Genomic DNA, 11,365 nt, shown 5'->3' with positions numbered 1-11,365 from the left:
AATATCCCTAAAGCTCTTCCACACCTGAGATGCTAGTGCCTCTGTCGAGGTAGTGCTCTGCCTTACAGCATCATGAAATTATGTCAGTGTTGTCTTAGGAACGGGTTATTTGATAATTGGGGAGAACAGTATATGATGACCATCGTCACCAATGCTGTACATCATATGACAGTAGACTGAGCCCAGACCCTAGGACCAATATCTATGGATGTTTCTGAACCACACACTGCCTGAATGACCACAGACATATTTAGAGAACTCGGTTACCAGTCCAGAAATTTAAAAGTGCAGTAACACGACCAAGAGAAAGCAAATAGTGTGGGAATGTATTTATTCTATATAAAGAGTTAAATTCATTGCAAGCATGATGAAACACCAAGAACCAGGGAAGGAAGTGATTAATCAAAGCATGTATAAAACAGATACTAAATTCTTAATCTCTATTTCTGTCACTGTAGGTCTTTCTGAGACATCCTCCACTAAGGGCCACATGGGCCTATTTGTCCCTAAAGTTTCTGGATGCGGATGCATAAGAATGGTTGAGCGGCAGGGGCGGAAAAACTCTCTTTACATACCTTTCTTCATACTCAGAAGACTCAGGGGATGCAGGTCTGCGGAAGATGGGAAAACCCAGCCCACACCACAGGTGTCCAAGTCAGTGCGCATGCTCCCTTCCACACAAGGCTGTTGTTGCACATGCGCCTTGCTTTCCGCCTGCTGCGCACAGAGCTGTGGAGGGAGAGGTGGCGTCTTGGTTCTCTTTGGCTGAGAGTCGGTCGCTAGGTAGGCACTACTCCTCCCAGCAGTTTAAGTGTGAGTGAGCAGAAGCCAGAGGGCTGCGGGCGGCAGGGCTGGGCGCTCCGTAGCCGTGGGGGAAGGTCCTGGACGTCGTGGTCCTTCTCCTCACAGGCAGCGCCGCCGCCATGGGCCTTGTCCACGTGGCGGGGCTGGGACAAGGGAGGAGGGCTCCACGGAGGGGATGGGTCAGGTGAAGATGGGGCGAGTACTGGGGGTGGTGTTCGAGGTATCTGAGTCCCGGGGACGCCCGGGACCCCAGCACAACCAGAGGACAGATCCCAGGTCCTTAGTAGGGGGCGGGGCGGGGCGGGCGGTAAGCAAGGGCCTGGAAACTGGACACCCTGCGGGCTGGCGACCTCGTCCCCGAGGTCTGTGCAGCACCCCGCAGTGGTGCCGAGTGAGGAGCAAGCCGATCACTCATGTCCCAACTTCTCACCTCCGGATGGAGGTTTGGAAAGGGTCGTAGAAGACGCCACGGGAAGGAATGGGCGGGGCCTTGCGCTCCAACAAAACTCGATTTGAGTGGGCACGTGGGCCTAGTGAGTGGGACTGCGAGGAAAGTAGCGGGCGCTCCGGTTTTAATTTGCTAGCCATATTTTCCCAAAGGTGTCCATGATGAGAGTGTAGCTGTGAAACCATTGTTCTGCCAGCTTGGCCAACAGAAATGGCTTTGCAAGCACTGAGTAGGTGTACATGCTTATGTTTACCTTGGGACTTAATTTGAAAGTATTTTGAGAATTTACACAAAAAAATTCCAAGTTAACATTTGGCCATGGAAGTGGTCAGATATAGCTGTCCTCTTAGGTTCCTTTTCCCAATCACAATATTCTGCTTTCAGTGAGAAATATGAGTCACCGAGGAAGGTCGACATACAGGCCTAGACCAAGAAGGAATGACCAAGAATTTTGTCAGCGGATTGGGGCTGTGGTTGTGAGTGCTTTCACATTTGATGTTTTCCGGTAGAAATTCATTTTTGTGGTAGTGTTCTTGAGCTAGTGTAGATAACACTGGTAACGGTCTTCCATGTTGATAAAAAGTGATAGTGGAATCTCCTGAAGGTACATTGATCCAGGAGGATTATGTTCTCTTAAGCTCCCCGGATTCTGCTCTTGGTTTCTTTCTCATACTTATCCATGACACACTGTACACATCCATCCCAAGATTGATGCAGATAGCTTCCAGACTCCTAGTGGGTAACTCTTCTTGGAGTAACCTCTCTGTGGGAAGAGTAACTTTATTAAGAATAAGTATCATCATTTCCCAAATCATGTTGGGAAAATGTCTTTAGACTTCGTTATGATCAGACATATCTATGTAGTCTGTGTATTTGTACTATTGACGTGTATTAATAATGGATCTTTTCATTTGCACGCACTTACACCCCTCTAGGCCCATCAGCCCAGAGATGAAGAGCCTCCGCAGGAGGAGCCACCAACTGGAATTCAGGGTGTTACTCCTGGTCAGAAGAGAGATGCAGGAGCACCTGAGATTCAAGGTGATGGGAAGGGAAAGTAAGAATGTCTATGGGAGGAAGAGAGCATATGTATACATCATGTATGATGACATACCCAGTAACAGGAGGAAAGAAAACGTTAGAAAAGTATCTGAAACATTTCCTAAATGTTGGCTGGAAAAGTGAAGAGTGTAGTTTGCAGCTTCATCCAGAACGTTGAAATATGAAATTTTATCTTTTTCTTCAAGATTTATTTTGTTCTGCTTGAAAATACAGTCCTTGCTAAAACCAAGGAAGCTGTTTAATTTTAGCTGTAAGATGTATATTATTTCACTACTTTAATTTGTTCTTAGAATGTTATTGTATGGTCTTCTCAGCCATTGGGTCAAAAGTGTCAGCAACCTTTGATAGCATGTAGAGGACCAAGTCAGCCTACCTGGGAACACCCTAAATAAAGTCCATTTGCGTAGGAATGTTAGCGCTATTTTATAAATAAGACAACTGAGGCTCGGAATTGAGGCTTACTAAAGAGCATTTGACTCATGGAAGCAGAATTCATGTTTCATTCCAAGGTTTGTGTTCTTTCTACCCTCTATGTTGTAAGAAAATTTGAATAGTTTTGCTTAAAATACTTAATGGTCCAATGGATCTGTACTGTAGGGTCGCTCATACTGGCTGAAGAAACAGCACAGTTCAATGCAGCAGGATAGAGACTTTAGAATAAAAGACCTGATGAATGACAGCCACTGTTTCCTGTGGTTGATATTCTTTACACTGACTTTGGTAAAAGCTGGATAATTTAGGATACTTGTATACAGATGGCTATATTAGTATGATTTATAAGTGACTTTGAAAGATATTTAAATACTTTATGGTTATAAAATTCAAAAGTATTCTAAGATTATCATGAAACAAATTATTTCTTCAGAAGATACCATTTTCAAGCTAAATATTTACATAATTGAGTCCATGGGTTATTTTAGCAATTAACTATTTTCAAGTTTCCGGAATATGACTGACAGCAATGCCCATGAACTTCTTTCCACTCAACATCCCTGCTCCCACTGTAAGACAGTAATTTGGCTTTTACTTTTGGTACTTTGTTCTAAATGGCATTCCTTTATAGAAAGTCACTTTTTGGGCCTTTGGGCCAAAACATAAGTTCAGTTAATTTGAACAAAATAATTTTTAGATTACCTCACCTAGGGATGGTTGTTATTACTATAAGATTTATCATAAGCACAACAAATAACTTAAGCAATCTTTCAGAAGATTATATTTTGGTTATAATGAAAATCTTATCCATGATGCGGACTCCAGATTTCTTGGATAGCTAATCTTTACTCCCCTTAATACACTGTGGTAACATCGGAAATGTAGGTGTAGTGTGGTTTATCCTTACATTGTCACTAAAAATAAGATTTCATAATACAGGAACACAAAGGACTAAAGGCCATCTTTACATCACATTACCACACTAGCCTACAGGCTTTTATTTCATAAGGCTCAGGGAATGAAAATTATCATTTACTTATTTATAGTTGATGTTTTGCTGCTTAAACTGATAAAATTTGTATCTTTAAGGGCCTGACCTGGAAGCTGATACCCAGGAACTGTCTCAGCCAGAGACTGGGGTTGAATGCCTGGGTCCTGATGTCAAAGAGGAGAGTCTACCAACTCTAAAGCCCACTGAAGTGCTCGAAGCAGGTATGTTATCCATTAAGATACAAAATTATCTTAATTTTGATAGGAGGGAGGGAAGGCAAGGGCAACGTATGTAACCTTAATGTTTGTACCCACATAATATGCTGAAATTAAAAAAAAAGATACAAAATTGTGGAGTTCCTTTTGTTCTACAACATTACATCTTTAATAAGATTACTGGTACTCTAATAACAGACTTCACATATGAAGATCTTTGGAAGATACTTCAGACCCCGGATGCCTGACTGCATGACTTAAATGCTATCAGATACAGAAACAAATTGGCTCAAGGCCATACTGAATCATCACATAAAAAAGTATTTTCTTACTTTTGAGTGTAACCAACACCTAACAATTTTCACAATCTTTTATAATTTCTGCTTTTAACAGATACATAATGCATTTGGAGTATCAATTTGTATGAAATATGCTAAGGCACTGAAGAAGATTCTTGTCCCAGCTCTAACATAATTTATGAGATTCTGGATGAATCCCTTAACTTCTAGAGCCACGTTTGCTCTTATTAAAGTTAGTGAATTCAGCGTGGAATGATGTCGTGTACCTGTAGTCCCAGCTACTTGGGAGGCTGAGGCAGGAGGATCACTTGTGGCCAGGAGTTAGAGGCTAGTAGGCTATGATCACACTTATGAATAGCCACTGAGCTCCAGCCTGGGCAACATAGTGAAACCTGATCTCTAGAAAAATAAGAAGAAATAAATTTTTAAAACCTAGTGAATTAAAATCAGATTCAATGCTGATTTTATTTCCGCTCTCTGGTTCTGTTGGTTAGAATACAAAGATATTCTGTTTTAAATTATATATTAGAAAATAACAGCTTGAGTCAAACTCTAATATCAGAATGAAGATTTCATTGCTCCTAAGAAAATGAGCAGGCACTCTGCTTAATTATTTCTTTTTTTGTACAGAGACCTAAATGCCTAAGCTTGGGTTTTTGTCAAATTCTGAATCCTCTGGCTCTTAAAGAAAAGTTGCGTGTTAAATCCTTCCCACAATGAAGCTTTCAAGGACTGAAGAATAAAATGGCAAGGGATAGTGTCGTTTCCAGTTTCTAGTTTCTGTGCCTTGTCAGGTAGGGACATTGCACGTAGATCAGCAATGTTCATGATGAGTAAGGTGCTTATGCCCAGCATGCTCTCTGCCCCACTATCGGTCTTCATGAGCTACTATTTCTAATTAAACCATAGACACATATATGATATAATCACCTCTAACCACAGCATATGTTACATATTACAAGTTTCTGCCTTGAGACATCAACTCATAGGATTGGAAATTCGAAGTTCTTGGTATAGTAATTCCCAAGTAGTCAACATAAGTATATTTGACACGTTTTCCAAATTACCTGAATGTTAATTACAAGAGCTTCTGAATTTAAAGGAAGCACTTGATGTTTAGGGAAGAAATTTCCTTGCATTAGTGTTCTAACTGTCCTTACTCTATGCTGCTGAACCGTTCCATTAGACCTGTAGTCCCCATCCCCCTGTCCACGGACCAGTACCAGTCCACCAGTTCTGTTAGAAACCAGGCCACACAGCAGGAGGTGAGTGGCTGGTGAGCAAGAGAAGCTTTATCTGTATTTAGATCCACTCCAAATCAGTCACATCACCGCCTGAGCTCCACCTCCTGCGAGATCAGCCGCAGCATTAGACTCTCATAGGAGCACAAACCCTACTGTAAACTACGCACGTGAGGGATCTAGGTTACAGACTCCTTATGAGAATCGAATGCCTGATGAGCTGAGGTGGAGCTCAGGCGGTGATGCTAGTGCTGGGGAGTGGCTTCAGATATGGATTATAGTTGGCAGAGACGTTTGACTGTACAGAGACCATAATAAACCAGTTGCTTGAAGACTCATATCAAAACTCTATCACTGTGTAGCAAGTGACAGTAAGCTGCACCTGGTGGCAGGCTTTATAGTGGCAAGGGAGTTGATGCACTTCAATTATACAGCTGCATCTGGTGACAGGCTTTAAGTTAGAATCGGACACTTATTTTAGTCCACGTGTGGCCTGCCCATTATTTTATTTACCACTTCTGTTTGTGCCTCTTTCCTGCTCTGTGCCCTTGTGTGAGTCACAGTTTGAGTAAGCCCACAAGCCAACCCTAGCATAAATGAGTTAAAAAATAAACGTCGCTGAACAGCTGCTTTGAAAGGGGAAATGACCCAATGATGAGACAGCAGAAGACGCTAAGACTGCCAAGAAAATGAAAGCTGCATTTAAATGAAAATATCAGGAGTCCTACTTCAATTAGGGTTCATTACAACAGGTAATTGATATTCTCCAAGCCCGCTCTGTGTAATATGTGGAAACCAGATGTCCAATGAAGCCATGAAACCTTAAAACTGCTTCACCACATGGAGACCAAGCATCCTGCATTAAAAGACAAGTCTTTGAAGTGTGTCAGAGGACAAAACGTGAACACGAAGAACAGAAGCAATTATTCGCAGCCAAGAACAGAAGCAATTATTCGCAGCCACCGCTTCACCAAATGTGTCGTCTGCACTGAGAGCATCATTCTCAGTGACTAACCACATTGCTAAAGCTAAGAAGCCCCTTAGTATTGGTGAACAGTTGATCCTGCCTGCTGCTAAGGACATTGGCCGTGAACTTTCAGGAGAGGCTGCAGTTCAAAGGTTGGCACGTATTCCTCTTTCAGCTAGCATCATAACTAGGTGATTTGACGAAATAGCAGAGGATATGGAGGCACAATTGTTAGAGAGGATTGATGAGTCAGCAGGGTACGCAATCCAGGTTGACGAGTCTACCGATGTTGACAACAAGGCAACAATGTTTGTTTTTGTGCAATATATTTTTCAAGAGGATGTGCGTGAGGACATGTTATGTGCACTTTTGTTGCCAACCAACATTGTAGCTGCAGAACTATTCAAGTCTTGGAATGATTACATATGAGGAAAGCTGAATTGGTCATTTTTGTCAGTGTGTACACAGACAGAGTGACTGCCACGACTGGATGGCTTTCTGGTTTCACTACCAGGGTCAAGGAGGTCACTTCTGAATGTGGGTCTATGCACTGTGTGATCCATAGAGAAATACTGGCTAGTCAAAAAATGTCACCTGAACTAAACAACGTTTTTCAGCGTGTGAATGCAGTTATCAGCCACACAATAAAGTACATACCTTATCTTACATGTGTTCATTCAGCTCTTTGAGGAGATGGATGCAGAGCACATGCATCTTATACACAGAAATGACATGGCTCTCTAAAGGGAGGTGGCTCTCTAAATGTAGATGACTGGCCAGAGTTTTTGAGTTATGATAGCCACTCCAGAAACTTGTCTTAGAAATATAGTCACCATTGGCAGCATGTTTCAGTGACACACACGGGTCAGAAAACTTGTTTACTCGTGTGACATATTCAACCTGCTCAACGAACTCTATCTGTCACTTCAGGGGAGAATGACAACCGTGTTCAAGTACACAGAAACAGTGGCTGCATTCAAAGCCAAACTGGAATGTGGGGGCAACAAATGAATATTGGGATTCTTGACATATTTCAAACATTAGCAGAGACTTTGAAAGACACCTAGCCAGGGCCTTCTTTCTCCCAGCTGGTGGATAATCACCTATCTCAACTTTAAAAAGAATTTGAACATTACTTCCCAAGCACAAAACACCCCCAAACTGGCAAGGACTGGACCCGGAACCCTCTCACTTGTGAATAAGCCAGGTGAATGGACTTTGTGCTTGAAGAGAATCAACTGCTTGAGATTGCAAATGACAGTGGCCTTAAAAGTATGTTTGAGATAACGTCATATCTCCATACATTTTGGGTGAAAGTCAAGGTAGAATATCCTGAGATTGCCACAAAAGAACTGAAAAGGCTGCTTCCATTTCCAACAGCCTATATTTGTGAAGTAGGGTTTTCTGCAGTGACAGCAACCAAAAGGAGAGTACAGAGTAGAGTGGACATAAGCAACACAATTCGGGTGTCACTGTATTCCATTACCACTATATGGGAGTGTGTAGTTGGAGGAGAACAAGCTCAAGCCTCCTACTGCTTCTGTATTATGGTGAGTTGTATAATTATTTCATTGTATATTACAAAGTAATAACAATAGAAAAAAGTGTACAATAATTGTAATGTGCTTGAATCATCCTGAAACCCTCTCCCCTTCCCCAACACATGCAAAATTTGTCTTCCATGAAACTGGTCCCTGCTGCCAAAAGGTTAGGGACTGCTGCATTAGACCACTTACAAAAAGGATCCTTTTCAGACAACTTCCTGGAGCCTATTATACATGACTAAAGCTTACTCTTAAGGAACATCATACCCTTAAAAGTGTATGTTATTAAAATAATAAACTGCATGAGCAGTAATTTGTTATTATAAAAATAATAATAAGAGCAACTTAATAAACCTAAGGGAAAAGAAAAGAGGCTTAATAATAGACAGGTATGAATCATTACTAAAAGGAAAAGTAATCCAACTAATAAAAAGAAAATGCTCTTTGTAAAATCCCTGAATATAGTATCCATTGGTATACATAACCTTGAAGAAAGTGGGAAAAGCCCATGAAGGAATATGAACAAGACACTAACAGATATTGAATATATTGTATAATTGGAAGTGAACTTGAACTCTAATATTTTCAAAATATAGATGAAATGGTTGATACACTAGGAAAGCACATGTTATGTACTATATCCCAGTAATACCTAAATATGTAAACATCACAAATACCATGGACGAACTTCTGAAATTTGTCAGTTTTCCTTCAAAGTCACTTCCTTTTAGAAACAAATATTTGGATTTTCCCAGTACTTTACCTTCCCATTTTCCTTCTCCATCATTTCTTTCTCTTTTGTATTTATTTATTTTTTTATTTTTGCCATACTTTGAGATACAGTATGATATAAGGTATAAATCTCCTTGACATTTTGCTGTCAAAAATGATGGTGATAACTTAAACCTAGTGTGCCCATATAATTTAATATACAAACTAGAGCACTCTCAAGTGTAAAGAGAGGCATTCTTCATAATTACATCAGGACTAATGGTGAAAAGTAGGGAGAGGTGGTTACCCTAATTAAACAACCACATAAGGGTAAACTAGCTGAAAGAAACATTTTTGTACTTTTGTACAATGGAGAAAAAAGAAATGAAATACTGGCCTTTTTGTTAGTTCACTTATGCAGTTCCTAATGTGACATTAACTGGTTTATCTCTCTTTTATCCAGAGTATTATTTCAATCCAAAACATTAAATCATACCATTTTTGTAAATTCCTTTTGTTTCTTAGGGTTTTTGTGTGTTGATTAGATTTCTAGTAAAAGTATACACAATTTTTGCTTCCTACTTAAAACTACCTTTTACTTGGTTCATGTGATTTAATCTGTTCTGACCTCATACAGTCTTTTGGTTTCCTTGTGAAACATTGGTAATGGATATGCTTGGAAGTCTATTTGCAAAGTCTGTACAGAGGTCTTACTGAATGCAAGCCAGAGGATGACTCTTAGGCTTCTGGTTTTATGAATAGCCCATTTTATAAAACCAAAAGTATGATGTCCCTTGTATGCCTTTAATGTCATCTAAATAAAGTTCTGCTTAGTAATGTTCTCAGCTATTATTTTTATATTATAGGTGAAGGACAACCACCGGCTTAAACGAAGACAAACTGAAACAATGCAGACTGCTGTTATATTGGATATTTGACTTAAAATCATCTCAATAAAGTTTTAACAGTTTTCTTGAAAGAAGTCTTGCACATATTTTGTTCAATTTATTCCCAGGTATTTGGAACTGTTGAAAATTGTATCATCTTTGAAATTTGGTATTTTGCTTGATCTGGTATGTACATGTGTTATATTTTGAAGTATACTATTGGTCTATGACAGGGTTTCCTGGCATACAACTCCTAAAATACTTAGAATGGCCACAAAGTGATATCTTTTTGTATGCTAATGAAGTGACTAAGGCTGGCAGCCCCTACGTTGTTCTACTCTAGGATAAAAGATTAGAAAGTTGGGACTTTCAGTCCCCACCTCCAGTCTTCAGGGAGGGGAGAGGGCCTCCCCAAAAGTTAAGTTGATCACCAATGGCCAGTGGTTTAATGAAGCATGCCTACTTGATGAAACCTTCATAAAATCCTGAAAGGATAGGATTCAGAGCCCTTGTGGATATCTGAACACATGGAAGTTTCTGGTAGCTGGCCACCTGGAAAGGGCATGAAAGCTCTGACCCCTTCCTCCATACCTCACCCTATGCATCTATTCATCTGTATCTTTGTAACATCCTTTTTTGTAAACTGATAAACATGAATAGGTGTTTGCTGGAGTATTATGAGCCACTCTAGCAAATTAATCCAACCCAAGTGGGTCAGGGGACCACCAATTCAGAGCCCAGTGGGTAAGAAGCAGAGGTCAGACACCCTGGGGCTTGCAAGTAGCATCAAAAGTGGGGATTAATTTTGTGGACCTAAACTGTTAACCTGTGTAATCTGACACTGTCTTCAGTAGGTAGGTTGAGGATTGAATTGGAGGACACCCAGCCTAGTGTTCACCGCAGAATTGATTGCTTGCTAGCTATGTGGGGGAAATTACCCATAGATTTGGTCACAGAAATCTTCTTTGTTAATTTTTTGTGGGGTGAGAGGAGAGGAAAAACAGTTTTGTTTTTTCCACTCAACAGGTATGATGTTTGTATACTCATTGTTTTATTTCAAAATATTAAAGGGGTACAAATGTTTCAGGTTACATGTGTGAAATAAAATAAAATCCTAAACCTCCCCACCACCGGGTGACTGAATGGACCCTGTCTTGTATTCTGGTGTACGTATACTAGGTTATATCAATGCACTCATTAACTGATGGGCAATTGGGTTGATTGAACATCTTTGCAATTGTGATTTCTGTTGCAATAAACTGCAGGTGTCTTTGTGATAAAGTCTTTTTTCCCTTTTGGTGAATACCCAATAGTGGGATTGCTGGATCAAATGGTAGGTCTACCTTAGTTCCTTGAGGTTTCTCCATACTATGTTCATAGATGTTGTGCTAATTTGCAGTCCCCAACAGTGTATAAGTATTCCTTTCTCTCTGCGTCTACACCAGCATCTATTGGCCACCAGTATGTCCTAAAACTTAATTCCCTGCCTAGAGGAGGGAGGTCAGACATGCCTAGTCATGCCCCCTCTCTTCTTGGAGACCTCATTTGTAACCCACTAACAGGCCTAAGGGTATGAAAGACAAACCTGCAGGTCCTCAATTTACATAACAAATACTTGTCCCCTGGCTTGTCTCTGATTAAGAGCTCCTTATCTTAAAACATTCCAAACCTTTAGACCAGGGGTCCTCAAACTTTTTAAACACGGGGCCAGTTCACTGTCCCTCAGACCATTGGAGGGCTGGACTATAGTTTAAAAAAAATTAT

At 40.5% G+C, this 11,365-nt stretch overlaps 1 protein-coding gene across 1 annotated transcript; it reads left to right on the top strand.

Moving 5' to 3' along the window:
• The first annotated feature begins 698 nt into the window (after window positions 1–698).
• LOC105861232 (X antigen family member 2-like) lies at window positions 699–9,696 on the top strand. The gene is made up of 5 exons (XM_012746598.3): window positions 699–783; window positions 1,637–1,728; window positions 2,188–2,293; window positions 3,836–3,958; window positions 9,581–9,696. Exons 2-5 carry the CDS (start codon window positions 1,645–1,647, stop codon window positions 9,601–9,603), a joined length of 336 nt encoding a protein of 111 aa, XP_012602052.1. The 5' UTR covers window positions 699–783; window positions 1,637–1,644; the 3' UTR covers window positions 9,604–9,696.
• Window positions 9,697–11,365: the final 1,669 nt, after the last annotated feature.

This window comes from Microcebus murinus, unplaced genomic scaffold (assembly GCF_040939455.1).
Source record: "Microcebus murinus isolate Inina unplaced genomic scaffold, M.murinus_Inina_mat1.0 scaf008_hap2_Mmur4.0, whole genome shotgun sequence".
In the NCBI taxonomy this organism is placed as follows: Eukaryota; Metazoa; Chordata; class Mammalia; order Primates; family Cheirogaleidae; genus Microcebus; species Microcebus murinus.
The sequence above is the reverse complement of the archived record's forward strand: the minus strand, read 5'-3'. Positions and strand labels throughout refer to the sequence as shown.

Bases quoted from the DNA above. Each gene is read 5' to 3' on its own strand.
- LOC105861232 (XM_012746598.3), top strand. From the start codon at position 1,645: ATGAGTCACCGAGGAAGGTCGACATACAGGCCTAGACCAAGAAGGAAT. The intron at 2,294-3,835 runs GTGATGGGAAGG...TGTATCTTTAAG, and splicing joins AGGAGCACCTGAGATTCAAG to GGCCTGACCTGGAAGCTGAT. The intron at 3,959-9,580 runs GTATGTTATCCA...TTTATATTATAG, and splicing joins CACTGAAGTGCTCGAAGCAG to GTGAAGGACAACCACCGGCT.